Source organism: Bolinopsis microptera, chromosome 8, assembly GCF_026151205.1.
Source record: "Bolinopsis microptera isolate Bmic1 chromosome 8, MBARI_Bmic_1.0, whole genome shotgun sequence".
NCBI classification, from domain to species: Eukaryota; Metazoa; Ctenophora; class Tentaculata; order Lobata; family Bolinopsidae; genus Bolinopsis; species Bolinopsis microptera.
Window position 1 is genome coordinate 10170514 of NC_087079.1, and position 20936 is coordinate 10191449.

The 20936-nt window shown below is 38.4% G+C and overlaps 1 protein-coding gene across 3 annotated transcripts in view; it reads right to left on the reverse strand.

The window, feature by feature from the left end:
• Positions 1–156: 156 nt before the first annotated feature.
• LOC134819617 (uncharacterized) overlaps positions 157–20936 on the reverse strand; it is a 59187-nt gene continuing 38407 nt past the window's right edge. The window contains exons 16-24 of one of the 3 annotated variants that reach the window (XM_063829638.1): positions 14780–14798; positions 11364–11426; positions 5757–5861; positions 5512–5590; positions 4668–4753; positions 3645–3710; positions 2964–3085; positions 2001–2135; positions 157–1032 (exon numbers count right to left, since the gene is read on the reverse strand). In XM_063829638.1, coding sequence (XP_063685708.1) covers positions 922–1032; positions 2001–2135; positions 2964–3085; positions 3645–3710; positions 4668–4753; positions 5512–5590; positions 5757–5861; positions 11364–11426; positions 14780–14798 — 786 coding nt within the window. In that variant the 3' untranslated portion in view covers positions 157–921. Of the gene's footprint in view, positions 1033–2000; positions 2136–2963; positions 3086–3644; positions 3711–4667; positions 4754–5511; positions 5591–5756; positions 5862–11363; positions 11427–14548; positions 14639–14779; positions 14799–20936 lie in introns of all 3 variants that reach the window. The other 2 variants (XM_063829637.1, XM_063829639.1) reach the window with 2 other exon arrangements.

Genomic DNA, 20936 nt, shown 5'->3' on the forward strand with positions numbered 1-20936 from the left:
TTACATGGTTATGTGAATTGTGAAACCACTCATTAACTTATTAAAACCTGTTGATAAAGTTCAGTCTAAAAAACCAAGGTTTCAATATTTCTCCCAACCCATCAGGGTATTCAAGAGATTTGCAATTTTTCTCAAACGTAATAAAAAGGCTCCTGATAACTGAAATTAACTTTATTTGAAATTAGAAGTTATATTATCGTACAAAACATGTATTGTCAAACAAAATCAGAAAACATATCATACAATTTCAATTAGCATTGTAGTAGTTAACAATCAAGGAATCAAGGAAAACACCGCCACGTTCATAGGAATTCCATACATCATAATATATCCAAAATATATGCAAAATCACGCAATTTCAAACCAAAAGCTGATTAATTTTCAAAAGTTTCTGATTCGAGCCTAAATGTTTCTCCATATCAATCCTACAATCTCTCTTAATAAGTGCCATTCCAATTCTATACCATGTCATCTGTGTATCCCTAATTGAAGAAGTCCAAAGCTAAATTCATAATTACATATTAACAGTCATATGATGATGGAGGTCATGCAATTCGTATTTTAATAACTCTGATAATATCATTTCGTCATTGATTTGGTCAAATTTCCAGGTAAATGATAAGAAATTCATGCACTTCCATAGCCCTAGTGTTGTCATAAAAAGATATACATATAAAAATATCATGCAGAATACACCCTAGGTGATTTGTCGCTATAAAATATTGTTGAATTAATTAATATTATCAAAAGTTTAAAGCAAATAATGAATCTTCCCCTGTTATGTCATGTGATATATGCATCTGAAAGTGAAATAAAACAAAATAAACTCTCTATAAGGTCCCTCGCGCAGCTAAACAGCTAATTAAAAGCAGTCGGCTGATCCCTGTATCTGATAAACCTTATATTATCTCTATCAGTAATCTACTTGAAGTCTACTAACTCCTCCACGTAGGAAGCAGGGAAGAGGCCTCTGTTAGTTCGGATCCTCCCGTAGATCCATCCGTTGTTCTGATCTTCTAGACGAAATATCACCTGAATATGAGAAATATATGAGAAATGTAAGTCAGAACTAAAATTACAAGTGCGAGAATAAAATTGTATTTTAATCTAATAGTAAAAAATTAACATTAAAGAGAAATAGAAAGTACCTGTCGGCTGTCCAGCAGATATGGTGATATTAAAGAGAAAGAGAAATAGAAAGTACCTGCCCAGCAGATATGGTGATATTAAAGAGAAAGAGAAATAGAAAGTACCTGTCCAGCAGATATGGTGATATTAAAGAGAAATAGAAATAGAAAGTACCTGTCCAGCAGATATGGTGATATTAAAGAGAAAGAGAAATAGAAAGTACCTGTCCAGCAGATATGGTGATATTAAAGAGAAAGAGAAAGACGCAGTACCTGTCCAGCAGATATTGAGATATTAAAGATAAAAAGAAAGAGAAAGTACCTGTCCAGCAGATATGAAGATATTAAAGATAAAGATAAAGAGAAAGAGAAAGTACCTGTCCAGCAGATATGGTGATATTAAAGAGAAAGAGAAAGACGCAGTACCTGTCCAGCAGATATTGAGATATTAAAGATAAAAAGAAAGAGAAAATACCTGTCCAGCAGATATGAAGATATTAAAGATAAAGAGAAAGAGAAAGAGACAGTACCTATCCAGCAGATATTGAGATATTAAAGATAAAGAGAAAGAGACAGTACCTATCCAGCAGATATGGTGATATTAAAGAGAAAGAGAAGGACGCAGTACCTGTCCAGCAGATATGGAGATATTAAAGAGAAAGAGAAAGAGAAAGTACCTGTCCAGCAGATATGGTGATATTAAAGAGAAGGAGAAAGACGCAGTACCTGTCCAGCAGATATGAAGATATTAAAGATAAAGAGAAAGAGAAAGTACCTGTCCAGCAGATATGGTGATATTAAAGAGAAAGAGAAAGACGCAGTACCTGTCCAGCAGATATGGAGATATTAAAGAGAAAGAGAAAGAGAAAGTACCTGTCCAGCAGATATGGTGAGCTCATCAGGACGTTGGGCCTGGTAGTCATACAAACAGCGCAACACAGCCCCTCTCTCTGGAATCTTCTCTAAATAGTTGCTGGGGAAATATCCCGTCTGCCCGTTGCACACCCCCTGATAGGAACAAATATATTTAATGTTTAAACATTTCAGAACATTTTCAGAACAAGACACTAGTATATAAATCAAAATCTCGCTCTGCAGAAAAAGAATGAGATTTCAGATACAGAGAATCTCAACTATGGTAATATCTACGGAATGGTAATATAATACTAGTGTAACCCGGCCTTCGGCCGGGATTTCACTGCCGCAGTTTAAAAGGGTAGGAGCATTTACCCGTTGAGTCAAAACCCGCATTAGGTGAGCAATTCTATTCGGAGTGCCCTCACGTATCCAATGGTATCTTAAACAATAGTAATAGTATCTTAAACAATAATCAATAGAAATTAACCCTTAACACCACACCCGCCTATCATATTTGTGAACACGCATAACATTGTCGTATGAAAGTATGAACTCTTTCTCTGCAGTCCAAACAGTGCCCCTCCCCTAATGAGATTATAGTATAGACAGCGAATCTTACCCGGGTAACTCAATTACACTAATTATGCAGCTACATATGCGAGCCCCGTAACTCTTACCGTTCTGCTCAAGGCATTTTATGTAACATTTGTGGTACAAAACCATCAATTAAACCACTTACCAACGACCGATTTAAAAAACCTTTATCATTTAACTTCGTCAGAGTTTTGTCGGCACTTTACCGAAAAAATCAGTCCCGCAACTCTTACCGTTTTCTTGATTAAGCCGCTCAGAAATTACAAACAGACAGACAGACAGACAGACAGACAGACAGACAGACAGACAGACAGACAGACAGACAGACAGAAAACACACATTCTGGGATTATTAGTTAGATAATCAACTTTAAATGATTGGTACCTTGTGCCAGTCCTCATTCGTCTCCTCTACAACATCTACTCTAAACCCGGGCGCGCACCACGCTTCACTGCTGTGTTCCAGGTCTTTATACTCGTACAGTGCCACACACACGTACAACGAACCTGAGTGTGGTCATGGTTACTGGGGTTGTTATGGTTACTGGGGTTGTCATGGTTACTGGGGTTGTCGTGGTTACTGGGGTTGTCATGGTTACTGGGGTTGTCATGGTTATTGGGGTTGTCATGGTTACTGGGTGTTGTCATGGTTACTGGGTGTTGTCATAGTTACTGGAGGTTGTCATGGTTACTGGAGGTTGTCATGGTTACTGGGGGTTGTCATGGTTACTGGGGGTTGTCATGGTTACTGGGGGTTGTCATGGTTACTGGGGGTTGTCATGGTTACTGGGGGTTGTCAAGGTTACTGGGTGTTGTCATGGTTACTGGGGGTTGTCATGGTTACTGGGTGTTGTCATGGTTACTGGGGGTTGTCATGGTTACTGGCATGGGGGTTGTCATGGTTACTGGCATGGGGGTTGTCATGGTTACTGGCATGGGGGTTGTCATGGTTACTGGGGGTTGTCATGGTAACTGGGGGTTGTCATGGTTACTGGGTGTTGTAGTGATAACGTGATAGCACTATTATCTCCAGGAGTAAGAGAAAGTATTTGATTTCAAAGTTTACCTTCAACTATAGGATTCTGCACTAGTAAGTTCACTTCTTCAGGAGGAAAGTCTGGTCGCACTATCTCTGGAAGGATAATTGAAGGTCAGCTACACGAAGGGATACAATCCAATTTAGTAATATAAGACTGAAAGCCGTTTCAATTGACGAAGGTCCTCAATAATGCTTTTATCATCCGATAATCGATATCCATATATTATTATATGTACAGAGTACCCACATTGAGCTATAAAATTGAATCACAGTTAAAGCGCTGGAGTACTGTACATACCTGAGTACACTAAAATAAGCCGAGAATCTTAATAACATCCAGCCCAATGCTCCAATGACTAACAATGGAATTAAGTGTGCTAGAAAAGTAGAAACTTGTGAATCTTTAGACATAAAACATCAATTTCAGCAGATCTACCCTAACACAGCGACCACTGACAGGTGTAACCACAGTTAGTGAGTAGTGACCACAATAACCACAGTTAGTGACCACAATGACCACACTTAGTGAGTAGTGACCACAATAACCACAGTTAGTGAGTAGTGACCACAATGACCACACTTAGTGAGTAGTGACCACAATAACCACAGTTAGTGAGTAGTGACCACAATAACCACACTTAGTGAGTAGTGACCACAATAACCACAGTTAGTGAGTAGTAACCACAATAACCACAGTTAGTGAGTAGTGACCACAAATCACAATGACCACCATAAATGACGAATACAATGACCAGCATTGTGTGTGCCACGACAACGCACCGTCATACTCATTACAAGGACTGGTAGGAGTACTGCGAACACGTGTTAATGATGTTTTGTGAGAGCAGAGTTTTGGGAGTTCCAACTTGTCGTGAGACTGAGACTTCGTGTACTTTGCTCTATCTGCAACCACGGTTACCATGGTTACCATGGTAAAAAATAACCTGTTGCTTTGAAACCTTATATAATTGTAACTCCATAAACTCAGGGGGTAGTATCACCCTTAAACTTTAAATATAGTAGAATATGTAATTTTTCTGTCCTACTAACCAGGAGGTTTGGGAGGAGCTAGGGGTGGTCTCCTCTGGTGCTGATCTGACTGTCTGATTATCATGGGAGCTTTTATCTCTTCCTCCCTGTGAAGAGGAAGGTTTTATTTGTTATTCATTTACACATTACGGTCAGTATGTTATTGTCAAGATCAGTCGCTAAGTCAGTAATATGTATTAACACGACCAAGATCTAACGGTTTATAAATTGGGTATTGTTAGATATACGATCAGGTACAGATTCTGACACTTAAACGTTTGGTAGGAAAGCAGGGGTGTTAACCACTACACTGTAACCTGGTAGGTTTGGGAGGGGGTTTAGGAGGCAGGATGACACTGAGATCTGGTTTAGGAGGAACAGTTGGTGAAGTACTCTTTGTTCTGAGTGGAGCGCGCCCCTTCCTCTCAGGTAGGAGTGGGGGAGTGGCCCGCTCTACCACCTCACTCCCATCCTCAAATATGGAAGCTTGTATTGTAAAGTCTGAGTCCAACATTGTTCCGAATGTGTTAGGGGTAACGGAGCGGGTGATGGTGACCTCAGATTCACTGTCGTTATCTGTGATTGTCGGTAAGTCTGTCTGATTGTCTGTATGTTTGTCTGTATGATTGTCTGTTTGTTTGTCTGACTGTTTGTCTGTCAGTGCCTTATAGTCTGCTATGTTTAGGTACGTGTCCATTTCCACATATTGACTGATATAATACCTCATTATAAAACAATACTCTAACAGATCCAGCTCAATAAACTGCCGGTAACTATCTTGATATTACCAACTGTTCCGTTTAAAACACAACTGATAATGAGAAAGATAATGTAATTTAAGTAAGTGTTAGTTGACTTTACTTACTCTTCTGACTCGTCAGATGGAATGCTCTCTTTGTTGATTTCTTCTATATTATCGTACACATCTTCTACATCATCGTCATCTAACCAAGTAGGTTTTAATAATAATTTATAAAGCTATTAGAATTTATGCGGTTGAAAAGATGCCACAAGGTCTAAAAGGAGCCAACATATTTGTTATTGTCAACGTCGAAAACGAAAATATTATTATCAAAAACGATCGTTTGATAAGTTCCGAGCGAAACTAACCACTGGCGAAGTCCGCGAGGTTTGGAGCCTGAGCACCTTTCTGCAAAGTCCACCATTCTGCGCTAAGGGTCTGGTCTCTTCCGTCACTTATACCAGAGTCTGGAGCTGTAAGGAATTTGGGGTTAGCGTTATGTTTATAATTTGAACATTGAAGTACAGGGTGTACCGCATATTAAATTTGACTTTTTTCCACTTCTATAATTGACAAAGTCAAACTTCATTGTTATTATTCACATTTTTATGAGACCCCTTAATTACAGTAAGCTTAAGTTCCTGAAGTACCACCATAACAGAACAGCAATTTGTGAGAAATCAAGTAATGATATAGACTTGAAACTTGGTGTGCACAAATTTCATACATTGTGATGAAAAGTTTCGGCAATTGCTCTTTCATTAAATTATTTATTATTTTTCCAAATAAGTCACACTTTATGGGGTACACCCTGTATTTAATTTATAACAAAACGGGGCTAGTGTTCATTAGTGCGATGTAAGCTAACATGAGGTGAACAAAAAATGTGGCTTCAATTGAATGCTTTAGCTATTGTGCAGCCTTGAACACACAATTCACACCATCCCTGGAAATTATCAGGGATTTAGGTTATAATTATCATTGCGGTCAGCGGTCAGGAGTAAAGTTCTTGTTAAGCTAAGACTGAGGCTCACCAGCGAGTAACCTTATTAGTAATAACCTGGCAGTTACTATAGTGCTTAGTAATCAGTCATATAATGTTTGTACCGTCAGTCCAGTTTTTAAAGTCAGGTTTAGTTCCTGGAGCCAATGTCCACCACTCTTTGCCGAGCGTGTCGTTTTTATTCAGTCTGCTGTCAAATGTCGGAGTCTCGAGCTCCGGCGAGCTACCTGCAGTCAACACATGACGTCATAGCATGTGATTTTATAACACTTTAAAATAACACGTGGTAATATGAAACGTGAGTGGTATGGTGTGACTCAGTCATTCAGGTATGGTGTGACTCAGTCATTCAGCATGATAGTATCTGCACATGCCTTATTGGACAACTTCGCCTTTAATTTGAAGTAATAAAACCACTAAATAGTAAATATTGATGTCAAATCCGAAAACTGATTAAAACGAATCAATTTCGATCCAACGCATAACTGTCGTGCAAATTATCTAATGATTATTGGAAACAGAAAAGATTAAAAGTATATATTTAAATCACAGCACCGCAAACAAACACAGCACCAAAAAAATCACGTGACGTCATCAGAATTACATCACGCATCATACAATCACATAAAACCATCGTAAAAATCACGTGACGTCACCGAAAAATCACGCGACTTGAAAATTAACCACCACAAATCACACTTTTCTTACTGTCAACGTCGATACACTCATATATGTCAGAATCCGAGCCCTTATCATTGACTGAACACTCTTCTGGGAGGGATTTTGTAACACTTTTTAGTCTGACTGTTACGTAACTTTTCATAAGTAACACATTTTGTTTTCTTTCTAGAATACACAACTTTTTCCAATTTTCCGAATATACCAAATAAAATATAGCTGTTAAATTATAAATCGTTCGAAATTCGGACTATTTTCTCGTTGAGACACCACTAGCTTGCTTGTTTGTATGTGGGGCACGTGCTCTACCGGGGCTCTACCTCAATACCTAAGTAGGGAGGCTACCTCCGCCATTTATAATTCACATGAGAGATCTGACATTAGTCTCGAGGTTACACGAGGCTCATAAATGGGTGCTGCTCAATACCATTTAAACATTAGCCAGGGTCCAGCTCGAGTCTCAAGGAAGTGGCCAGGGTCTAGCTTGCCGACCTATCTCTTTAGCCTACACGGCTAGCAGTAGCAGGCGGTGTTGTTTTGTTTGTCATTGCTTGCCTTTTTGATGTCTATAGCATTTATCACAGTAAGCAAATTTGATAAGGAATTATTTTTTGTTGTGATGTAATCGTCGCGTAGTTCGTAAATGTTCAAAAATTTGCATTGCAAAAAACCTGTATATAGATGTTCGGGAATTTTGCCGTTTTCCTCACCTTTTTAATTTTATGAGAAACCAGCATTTGACCGGGACCGGGACCGGGAATAGCTCAAAATTGTCAATCCCGGTACCGGGATTCCCGGTACCGGGAATCCCGGTCGATTACTGGTGCATGCAACTGGCCAGGTTTAGGTATCAGGTGATTTTTCCTGCAATTTGGTAGTTGTGAAACATCACCTTGGATTTCTGTTGTCACAAAACGTACCTTTTTAGACCTTTTCTCAAAGCATATAATAGCATATAATAGCATATAATCGCATATAATAGCATATAATAGCATATAATAGCATATAATAGCATATAATAGCATATAATAGCATATAATAGCATATAATAGCATATAATCGCATATAATCGCATGTAATATCATTCGATCACATATATAATCCATTGGGTGGGCGAAAATTGTCCCCCCGACAATTGACCCCCGATAATTGACCCCCCGACAATGTAACTCAATACAACATCACCTCATACCATACTCCTCACGGTTCTCTTGATCTAGGAAGAATGCACCTTTGTTGTGGTGTGCCACACTCCACATGAATAGATTCTTGGAAAATTCAGATGCTCTCCCCATAGCTAGTGGCACAGACGGGAATCGAACCCGGGACCCTGTGAATGCGAGACATTTCACAAGCAGGCAGACTAACGAACTGTGCCACATAGCCATTTATAACTATAATGTATTATTTTAAACTGACTTGAAGCTCGTAAATGAAATGTCAAGGTTACGTGACAAGTTAATTGACCAATAAGAAGCAAGTACGTTATAATATCATCCGTCACGTGATATTCGTAACGATCTTGTTAAACATGTTCATATTTTCATTTTAACAGCGGTCCATCTGGAGCCTCAGGTTAGTGAGTTAACGGCAACTTTCCTATGCAGGACAATGCGGGTTCAAATCCCGCCTAGCCTACTTCTCCAGATGGATCGCTCTTTTAAAACATTTAATTTTATCTATTTAAACGTAACGACCATTGGTATTCATTTAAATGCGATTATAAAATATTATATGCTATTATATGCGATTATATGAATATATGTTGGAGATGGAACTATAACTCTTGAGTCTACCGAATGCGATTATATATGCTATTATATGCTATTATAAGCTATCATATGCGATTATATGATATTATATAATGCTATTATATGCGATTATATGATATTATGTGCTATTACATGCAATTATATGCTGGCGATTGAACTGTAATTCTTGAGTCTACCGAATGCGATTGTATGTTATTATTATATGCTATTATATGCAATTATATGCTATTATATGCTATTATATGCTATTATATGATATTATATGCTATTATTTGCGATTATTTTCAGTATTCATTCAGTATTCATTCAGTATTCATTCAGTAATCATTCAGTATTCATTCAGTATTCATTCAGTATTCATTCAGTATTCATTCAGTATTCATTCAGTATTCATTCAGTATTCATTCAGTATCCATTCAGTATTCATTTAGTATTCATTCAGTATTCATTCAGTATTCGGCATTTATTCAGTATTTAGCGGATTTGTTCATGTGGAGTGTGGCACATCACAACAAAAGTACCTCCTTCCTAGATCAAGAGTATCGTGAGATTTGTCCATGTGGAGTGCGGCACACCACAACAAAGGTGCATTCTTCCTAGATCAAGAGAACCGTGAGGAGTATGGTATGAGGTGATGTTGTATTGAGTTACATTGTCGGGGGGTCAATTATCGGGGGTCAATTGTCGGGGGGACAATTTTCGCCCACCCAATGGATTATATATGTGATCGAATGATATTACATGCGATTATATGCGATTATATGCTATTATATGCTATTATATGCTATTATATGCTATTATATGCTATTATATGCTATTATATGCTATTATATGCGATTATATGCTATTATATGCTATTATATGCTTTGAGAAAAGGTCTAAAAAGGTACGTTTTGTGACAACAGAAATCCAAGGTGATGTTTCACAACTACCAAATTGCAGGAAAAATCACCTGATACCTAAACCTGGCCAGTTGCATGCACCAGTAATCGACCGGGATTCCCGGTACCGGGAATCCCGGTACCGGGATTGACAATTTTGAGCTATTCCCGGTCCCGGTCCCGGTCAAATGCTGGTTTCTGAGCAATAAAATCGACAAGAGTATTAGCAGTTATCATTTGAAAGCAGAAATCAATGGTGCGCCGACTACTGGTTATGAATGATAATCCAGAAAGTGATAGATCTCGAAGATGATCTCCGTCTGACTAGTTGACGTAGAATTTACCATGATCTCCTTGTCCTGTCTGGTGTGGTCCTTTAAAGTCCCCACTAGGAAGTATTCCTACATGTTGGGTGCAGTCTTTGGTAGACTCAAGAGTTACAGTTCCATCTCCAGGATGATGCTTGGCAATCAGCATGAAAATAAATCTTTGAAAAGATCTTTAATAGGTTGAATGCATACGTTGGATCATATTCACCCTGCTACTATATGCGATTATTTGCAATTATATGCCAATTATTTGCGAGTATAAATAATAAAATGTGATTTTAAGAGATAATATACGTGATTATATATGTGATTAAATGCGATTATATGCTATTATATGCTATTTTGCGGAATTATTTTGCAATTATATGCGATTATTTGCAATTTTATGCCATTATATGCTATTATATGCTATTATATGCGATTATATGCGATTATTTTGCGATTATTTGCGATTTTATGCGATATTGCTATATAATGGTTGTTGCATAGCATTATAAAACGTTTGTACTGCAGCTATGAATTCTGTAACCTGCTCATTCTGTGACAAGTCTTTTGCCAATAAATATAGTCTGTCCTCACACATTAGTAGGTATCATCGAGAGAACCGAGAGTCAGATGAAAGTTCTGCAATTCTACTGCCGCTGTCAAAAGCTAACTCAGATGTGACTGATGTCAAAATGGAGGGTCCTGATTCTGTATGTTTCAGATGCTGATACAATAGTTTTCTGAAGAATCTCAGCAAGGTGGTTCTAACTCTGATGTACCAGGTAGTGGTGATGATGAATTTAGTGGTGTAACAAGTAGCGATGTATGAGTCCAACAAAGAATATAGTGCTAAAGAGTTAGAATCTGATACTGACTGGGCAACACGTAGGCAAGGGAAAAGGAGTACCAATCAAACAACCAAACAGTAAAAAGATATCGAGTTTACTTAAATCTCTAGACGTCCTGTTACAAGTAAAATTGTGTAAAGAGCAAAATAAATGTTTTGACATTTTATCTCATACATGATGAAAACCGAATTGTTTGTTGTCTTGATGTCAAATCCGAAAACTGATTAAAACGAATCAATTTCGATCCAACGCATAACTGTCGTGCAAATTATCTAATGATTATTGGAAACAGAAAAGATTAAAAGTATATATTTAAATCACAGCACCGCAAACAAACACAGCACCAAAAAAATCACGTGACGTCATCAGAATTACATCACGCATCATACAATCACATAAAACCATCGTAAAAATCACGTGACGTCACCGAAAAATCACGCGACTTGAAAATTAACCACCACAAATCACACTTTTCTTACTGTCAACGTCGATACACTCATATATGTCAGAATCCGAGCCCTTATCATTGACTGAACACTCTTCTGGGAGGGATTTTGTAACACTTTTTAGTCTGACTGTTACGTAACTTTTCATAAGTAACACATTTTGTTTTCTTTCTAGAATACACAACTTTTTCCAATTTTCCGAATATACCAAATAAAATATAGCTGTTAAATTATAAATCGTTCGAAATTCGGACTATTTTCTCGTTGAGACACCACTAGCTTGCTTGTTTGTATGTGGGGCACGTGCTCTACCGGGGCTCTACCTCAATACCTAAGTAGGGAGGCTACCTCCGCCATTTATAATTCACATGAGAGATCTGACATTAGTCTCGAGGTTACACGAGGCTCATAAATGGGTGCTGCTCAATACCATTTAAACATTAGCCAGGGTCCAGCTCGAGTCTCAAGGAAGTGGCCAGGGTCTAGCTTGCCGACCTATCTCTTTAGCCTACACGGCTAGCAGTAGCAGGCGGTGTTGTTTTGTTTGTCATTGCTTGCCTTTTTGATGTCTATAGCATTTATCACAGTAAGCAAATTTGATAAGGAATTATTTTTTGTTGTGATGTAATCGTCGCGTAGTTCGTAAATGTTCAAAAATTTGCATTGCAAAAAACCTGTATATAGATGTTCGGGAATTTTGCCGTTTTCTCACCTTTTTTAATGATTACAGAAAGAAACAGTGTCAGTAAGGATTTCCAAATTTTACTAGGGAAAGATTGAAGGCCGATACCATCAATATTAGACATAAAACATTATTTCGCAATTATTGGTAGGATTTTGTTCAGCAAATCGGAACTCAAGTTTAACAATTCTGAGTTTAATTTTACTAAGTTACCGAAATGTGACGAAATTCACTTTTCCTGGCATGGGTTTCTATATTTCCTGTATAAATCCATTCCAACTATAATAAGGACTGTTGATGTGAAAGAAAATCTATCTAACTAATATGCAATGACTGATGTGACGAAATTTACATTTCTTGCCCCTATTTTGAAGAATCATACCTTGATTAGGATATAATGTTTCTTTATCGCCATACATATGTCGATAAACTAGTTATTTCTCCAACAAAGAGCAAATAAAGTTGTGATATTTTTTTGTGACGAAATTTACATTTTTTACCATGTTCAGGTGTTAGAATTTTGCCAATGTTAACATATTACTGCCTTGTAATAATTTATATGACCGGTGTGTGGTTGAAATATTGTTTATTGATCCATAGTACGTAATATAGGGTGTTTAACTTTAAGTTGGTATACTAATATTTGCTCAATTTCACACATGTTGAGATATCATACAAATATATGTGACAAAGTTTACCTATTTCTGCCTTCTGTATTTTTATTTGCTTATAACAATGAGATATGTTAACAATTTCCAACACATTCAGCTCACAAAATAATGCTAGATTATTCGGCATTTCTTGTCAGGATGTCATAAACATCCCTCATATATAAATTCCTTAAATGTGTGACGGAGTTTACATGGTGCTACCATATAACGAAAAAAGTCGCTAAATATGTAGTTAATAGTCCTATGCAACTATCCTATGAACTGGAAATTCGAAAATTAGGTCAAACACGGCAGCAAGGGGCCATGTAAACTCTGTCACGTTTTTATAGTGTGACAAAGTTTACAACTCACTGCCGGCCAAATTTTAACGACATCTTATCATCTGATAAAGATATCGTTATGTGATAAAGTTTGCCTAGAGGATGAGACGATTATCCTAGCCATTGAGGGTTTCTATGGTTTCATAGTGTGACAAATTTTACCTCATCATGCCATTTAATCAGAGGTGGGCGCCGCCGAAAATGCTGCAGCGGCGGCGTGAGGCCGTATTTCACTCGGCGGCGGCGGCGTATCGGCGGCTGGAACCAATTTTTTGGCAACATAGTCATTGTACCACTGACTGACATCTTATAAGCTAATGTACACTTTGTGTGCTAAGGTTCATTTCAAAATTGAATGACGATTTGAAAGAGCAACTATTTATACTCTGTTCAGCAACAAGCAGATAGTTGGCTACGATAACGGCACAACTGATGTTACGAAATGTAGTTTCAAATTCTTTTGTAACACCCGAATGTCAAGACTTGGAGGCTGGCCAAATTAAATTATCCGTTGCGTAATTCGATGTACGTGATTAATTCATTTTTTTAACTGTTTAGGCAAAAATTTGACATTCGGCGCGCCGATCGAAATTTATCGGCGGCGGCGGCGTGTCGAATTTATCGGCGGCGGCGGCGTACCGGCGGCGGCGCCCACGTCTGCATTTAATAGGGTCACTAATATGTACCAATATCCTCAAACTTCAATGAACGTGTCCATATACATATATTAATATATTACAGGTAATATGTAATGACCTTCTTCTTGTAAGAATAAACACCACTCCTCAACTTTAAATGAACTAATTACAACAGCGTGATCGTTCACCCTCTGTTCACCCTTTTGGGAGAGTCACTTTGGATTTACATTGAGACATCTCTTTGTGTGTATTCCGTGTAAAATTATCTTTATCCCGGTTGTTGCGACAAGTGAAAATGCTCTTATTAGGGAAAGGAGTTTACTCGACGTTTCAATGTAACTACATCGTATTCATGATCTAAAAACAAGTGTTAAAAATTCAAAACGTAAAAAACATATATCTGAGGCAAAATTTGTGTACATTAATTTATTTTTAATCAATCAACTTTATCCAAAAATTCGATACAAAAAAGTCATAACAAAATTCTCTTTAACAAAAATCTCTTTGTGTGGAACACAGCGGTATTGTCTGCCTCGTACGATTGTAGAATTTACCATGATTTATACAACATTTTATAATTGTAGACTCTTGGTCTTCGACCTTTGGGTGGTGTGGTTAAGTGAGCTTTAGATCCGAATGAAATGAGTTACGTGGGGTTTATATCCGAATGAACTAAGTAACAAGTCTAAGCCTTCGTGTCTTTCAAACCCGTGTCAGTCGTGGTAATTAATTCATAATTTTCGACAGCTATAAGTATAACCTTATCCAACTACTATCCAATCTTGAAGATTAATCTTCAGTGATTTAAAAAGCTTTGAATCTAAACTTTTGTGCTAAGTTGATAGCTTATTAGCAACTTGGGCTTGACATTGAAGTTAATGAATGTGCTTTAGCCCGTACATTGCACCTTGCTGTTTACACTGATCTTCTTCTTCTTCTTCTTCTTCTTCAAACGACTTGTTATTCAAATTTCGTAGAAAACTCAGCTTGATTGACCCTACTCACAAGTTAGATGGCGTAAAATTATTTATTTAGGGTGTGATGAGCAGGATTACTTAACGTAATTAGGAAAAATTGATTCTGATTAAATTATAATAAAGTTCGTTTAACTGGTTTATGCAAAGTAAAACTGTCTTACCTTGTCCACCTTTCTTGTTCTGAAATGGAATGATTGATTAGTCAATTAAGTGATATTCGGAACTGCAATCAATTCATTTGCTGTTATAGAGTTTTCCATTTTTCAGCTTATTGCACGAATTTGTCGAATTATACTTAAAGATCCACGTTCACAACGATTTTAACAAAAACCATGCTATTTCGAATAAGGAACTTAAACTCTGGTCTAAACAACGGTGAACCACCTGACTGTCCACAAAAAAGTAAAAAATAAGAATATAATTAGGTAGTTATTAAGTTGAATAACATATGATATTCAATTTTTGTCGAAGTGACGACCCAATAACGACCCAATAAAATCATTTTAAAAACAATTGATACTATAGAAGTTACAGGTTTAAAAGTGGAAAACAGCAAATTTCACGGTGAAATTATGTTATTTACATTTTTAGACAATTTTTTCCCCTACTCTTGCCGAAGGCAAAAAGATCGTAGGGAATAAGTAATCGGATTTGGGTATATCATATAAGAGGTGGCCCGACGGACCTACGGTGATGACAAACGTCTGCTCCTTCGCAATATAGACCACTCCCCTATAATTATGTGTATAAAAGGAGTCTATTTTGCAAACGCGACGCCAGTTATGTGTTAATTAATTACAGGCATAGCAACCAGTTTTTGGTGTTTGACGACTGTTACATAGGTTTCCATCTGGTTACAATTTACTCTCATAACTAATTCATCAATTTAGCGTACTAGTCCTCTGAGCGGATCAATCATCAATTCGAGTGTTATTTTTATGAAACAAGCTTAATGAATTACCAAGTGATAAAATTCAAAACAAATACAATTATGATATCAGCTGATATAATAAACTTGCGTCTGATTATTTAATAGTTCGACACTGAATGGTAAACAGCAAATACATAGTTGAAAAGAGATGTTACTTTGCATTTACATTCAATGGGCAAATAAGATTGCGGAATGCTGACCAAAGAGGAGCGAAAAGAAAGAAATATCGTGCATCAAAAGCCGCCAAAAAGGTTGAGTGGATGAAAAACCATGTGGAACGGAACATCAAGGGTAAATTGGTTATAAACCTTTCTTCACAAGAAGTACCGGACATCGCGTACATGTATTTAGCAAAAGGTCTCAACTTTGTTGAGAGTAGACCAGTAGCAAAAGAAGATTTACTCTTTGACGTTAAAGAGTTCCTGCGAAAGATGGAATGGAAAGCATACTTCCACCAAACCCAAACAGATACAGCCGGTGATACTGAAGATATCCACAAGGATTTGCGACTACGGTCTAGAAGGCATCCGCAAGACTACAGTCATCCCCTGTTCGATGAAATCAAAACAAGATTGACGGGATTCGTCACAAACCCAAATCCTGACGACCCACATTCAAACCTTACTGATGCCGAACAGAGAGGAAAGGGCTGGGTCTTGAAATCAATAGAGGATCAAAGTATATTCGTCACGAGTGCGGACAAAGGTGGAGCTACGCTGCTTTTGGACTATAGGACCGTGATGGATACAGTTAAATCTGAACTGGAGAAGGAGACAAAATTTACAAAATTGGAGATAAGTGTAGGAGTGAAAATGGAGCAGACTCAATTGAAAGTGAAGGAAGCAGTCCTCAAACATCATCATCTGAACATCATCTCTGAGGAGGTAAAGAAGCGAATCACAGGTATAAATGACAAGGGGAACATGGTCCACGCACCTGAAATCCGCCCTGAAATACCATATGCGTACCCTTTATACAAGGTTCACAAACTATCTCAAGAACAAATCGAGGCAAAGACTATACCACCTGTCAGATTAGTTCACGCAACTAAAGGAGGGCCCCTTTATCGTTTAGAGAAGTTTGTGAGCCCGTACGTCACTCAGATCAGCAGAAAATACTGTGAGGAGGAGTTCATCTTGGATACCCCAGACATTATTTCTCAGATCAACAGCTACAACAAGGAGACGCTAAAGGGCGCTTCTAGAAACTTGCAGCTCTTTACTCTAGACGTGGCAGCATTATATCCTAGCATCAGGCCTGAACTAGCGCTTACTGCTCTTGAGGATGCCCTCAATAGTGATACCAACTTCTCACAAGAGCTAAAAGCGGCTTTGCATGAGTTCACTGACCTGATTTTCCGGGAGTCCTTTGTCACTTATCAGGGAGAGGGATACATTAACAAGGAGGGTATCCCGACGGGAAATTGTATCTCAAGACAAGTGGCAGATGTGACGATGCATTGGCTATTGTTTAAACAGATCAAAGGAAAGATGAAAAACTGGAGTTTGGTAGACCTCTGGAGGAGATTTATTGATGATGTACTTGGGGTGTGGTTAGGAACAGTCCGACAGTTCAATCTATTCGTGGAGCAACTGAACAAACTGGCAGAACCATTTGGAATCAGATTTGCTGACCAACAAATCGGTAAAACTGTTAATTTCCTTGACATCACTCTAACCTTGGATACTTACAACCAGATCCAATATAGACTCTACAGAAAGGAGACAGATGCTAGGAATTACTTGCGAACGGATAGCTTTCATCCTCACCATGTATTCGAATCTGTGGCGTTTTCCCAGATGATACGAATCATAGAAAGGAACTCGCAAGACTCAACCTGTGTAGAAGACTTAATGGAGCTGAAAGCAGATTTATCTAAAAGCGGACATAACAGCGTTAAGTTAGAGGAGATCGAGCCGAGAGCAGTTGTCAGAGTACTGGAGAACACCCACGGAGCCAACAGGTCTAAGGAGAGTGAGAACGCTGATAACTTAGTCTTTTCAGTACAACACTCTTCGGACAACATTCAGCTGAAGAAGTTGATTCACGAACTTGGACCGGACATCAGGAGGATATGTGGAGATATACGTGTGATATTTGCCACACGAAAACATCCTTCAATCGGAAACAGGGTAGTGAAGAATCGACAACTTGGAAATAAGGCTGAATGTCCCCAAAAAACATCACAGAAGTGCTCAGCCCCTGGATGCAAGACTTGCCCGGTATTGTTCGATCTTGACTCTAAGATCATGGTCAACGGCATGGAGCTTAATCTAGACGAATCCCTCACGTGCAAAGATAAGCACATTATTTACGTTGCACAATGCCAGCAGTGTAGGGCTATTGAGGGATCTGAGGACACTTACTTTGGGCAGACGTTGACTCCATTCCACATTAGGCTCAATGGGCACCGGAACAAGTTCAACATTGACGACCGTGCCCTCTACGAGCACTCAGCCTTATCAATGCATTGTTACGATGTACACAAGGACACTTTCAGTTTTGACTGTTTCAAATTCGGGATTGTGAAAAAGACTAAACCTTCCCTATTAGATAGGGAAGAGGCTAGATTTTGTGCAAAGTTTAGAACTAATGTTTGGGGTTTAAATAGGATGGAAATTAAAAGGTAGTTTTTTTGTGGTTTTTACCAATATCTGTAATTAATTAATTTTAACAATTTTGTGCCAATTTTGCGTCATTTTTCTTTATAAATTTTATCTACCACGCTATCAGTGAAACAATTTTATCGTATTCCAATTTCTGATCGACTTTCATGATATTCTCTAATCATGACCTTTTTATAAATTTTTGAATCTCTTTGACTGAGTATTATGATTGATTTTATCTGACTAATTTATTTCTTTTTTGTAGGCTCTAGCGATGTAATAAACGAAGTTTCCAAGCCAAATTTGTGTGTTTCCCTTCGTGTCCAAAATCAATCATAAAGTATCTTATATCAAATCAAAGGCTCGATAGTCGATGGTGCTGTAGCCTGTAGATGTGTCGAGTAAGCATCAAAATGTATTAGTTTATGTTTAAAGATACAATCAATAACTAAGATGAGACAGAATATTATATAACAGTCAATAAGGTTGGCATACGATACAATAATTATAGGACGTGACAATAGCATGATGTGTGCATTGTTTATACGAAACAAAACCGCGACTGCGCAAAATATGAAGTGTTTTTAAGTTTTGCACGCCTAATAATTAATAAAACGATCTGGGATGCAATATAACTATAAGTAAAACAATTACATTGTAGGGAAATTTGATCGTGCGTGGTGTAACCGCGGCGAAATTTTTGTTTGTACCAAATTTATTAAAATCGCGATAGGAGAGAAAAACATTAAGTGCCATCTTTTGGCGCTTATTACCAGTGCAGAAGATATTTTTATGTTCTGATATAAGTGGTCACCGGACCTGCATAGGATGTTTATTTGTTGTTCTTATATCCCCATTGGACACCTTGTTAACTGTGTGGATAAGCCAAGCAAGAGTTTTCCACATGAAATAGCTTTGCCTAAAATTGACAAGATAAAAATGAATCTGACTAACACCATTCTATAGATATGACTACGTCAAAAGGGCCTCAGTTGGATGTTCCTAAAATGAAGCTGACCATGAAGATGATACTCGTCCTCCTGTTTCAACTACATATTTCTCAAGAGAGTGCTGTCGAGATACCTGAAGAGATGACACCAAAAGCAGTCTCCATCTGGGCTGTTCAAGAGCGAAACCATTTTGCGAAGAGGGAAGCCATCACCAACGAATGTCCCAGGTGTTATCCGTACGCATACTATTACGGAGGCTATTGCTGTAAGACAAACAAGGAAAATAATGGTGTAAGTGGAGCAGGGTGCGATGGGAGTGAGCTAGGAAAAAAAAAAGCACGTGTTGTGAAGGAAATATTTTTATCCAGTGTACAGGAGGGAACTGTGTCAACAACCAGCAAATACATAGGCAACCGAATCGATGCACAATAACCCATCCTTATGCTTACTTTAACGGAGGTTATTGCTGCCAGACGAACAAGGAAAAGAATGATGGGAGTGGAGCTGGGTGCGATGGGAGTGAGCTAGAAAAAGATAGCACGTGTTGTGAAGGAGATGTGTTTACCCAGTGTCCTTGTGGGACGTGTGATGACTACCAGAAAGCAGAAGGTAGGTAAATAAGAGTCTTCCTGGCTCAGAGCAATAGTTCGCGGCTCAGAGCAATAATGCACGGCTCAGAGCAATAATGCACGGCTCAGAGCAATAGTTCGCGGCTCAGAGCAATTATGCACGGCTCAGAGCAATAATGCACGGCTCAGAGCAATAGTTCGCGGCTCAGAGCAGTAATTCGTGGCTCAGAGCAATAGTTCGTGGCTCAGAGCAATAGTTCGTGGCTCAGAGCAATAGTTCGTGGCTCAGATCAATAGTTCGTGGCTCAGAGCAATAGTTCGTGGCTCAGAGCAACAGTTCGTGGCTCAGAGCAACAGTTCGTGGCTCAGAGCAATAGTTCGTAAGTTGGTGGTTCAGAGCAATAGTTCGTGGCTGAGAGCAATAGTTCGTGGCTGAGAGCAATAGTTCGTGGCTCAGAGCAATAGTTCGTGGCTCAGAGCAACCTGCAACAGTTCGCGACTCAGAGCAATAGTTCGAGGCTCAGGGCAATAGTTCGTGGCTCAGAGCAATGGTTCGTGGCTCAGAGCAACAGTTCGCGGCCCAGAGCAATAGTTCGAGGCTCAGGGCAATAGTTCGTGGCTCAGAGCAATGGTTCGTGGCTCAGAGCAACAGTTCGCGGCTCAGAGCAATAGTTTGAGGCTCAGGGCAATAGTTCGTGGCTCAGAGCAATGGTTCGTGGCTCAGAGCAATAGTGCACGGCTCAGAGCAAAAGTGCGCGGCACTATCAGTAGGCAAAACGTTTACCTTATCACGTATTATCCCTATTATAAGCGTATTTGTCGAAATCGCCGGGTTTTCGCCGGATCTTCCGGTCTTCGTTGAGCCTTCGCCAAATAAAATGTTTACCTTACTTCAGATATCAATTTCAGCTGCCTGGTGATACAGGTTGAAAACAATAAGCGGAAAAGAATTTAAATATATAGTTCAAGGGGGCTATATTTATGAGTCGCATTTGAACTTGATTTCTCTTGGAGAATTTCTCTTTAGACTCTTAACTCTAAAGTTTCTAGCCTAAAATTTGTTCGCAAGTTAAGAGTCTAAAGAGAAATTCTCCAAGAGAAATCAAGTTCGAATTTAAATATGATTATAAAAACTAAATTAATATAGCTGAGGACACGTAAAGTTTATTATTTATAATTATAGTTTATACAAAATTCAGCCAAGTGTTTAATAATTGATAACAAAACTAAACACGAAATGTGCATCACTACATAACATACGG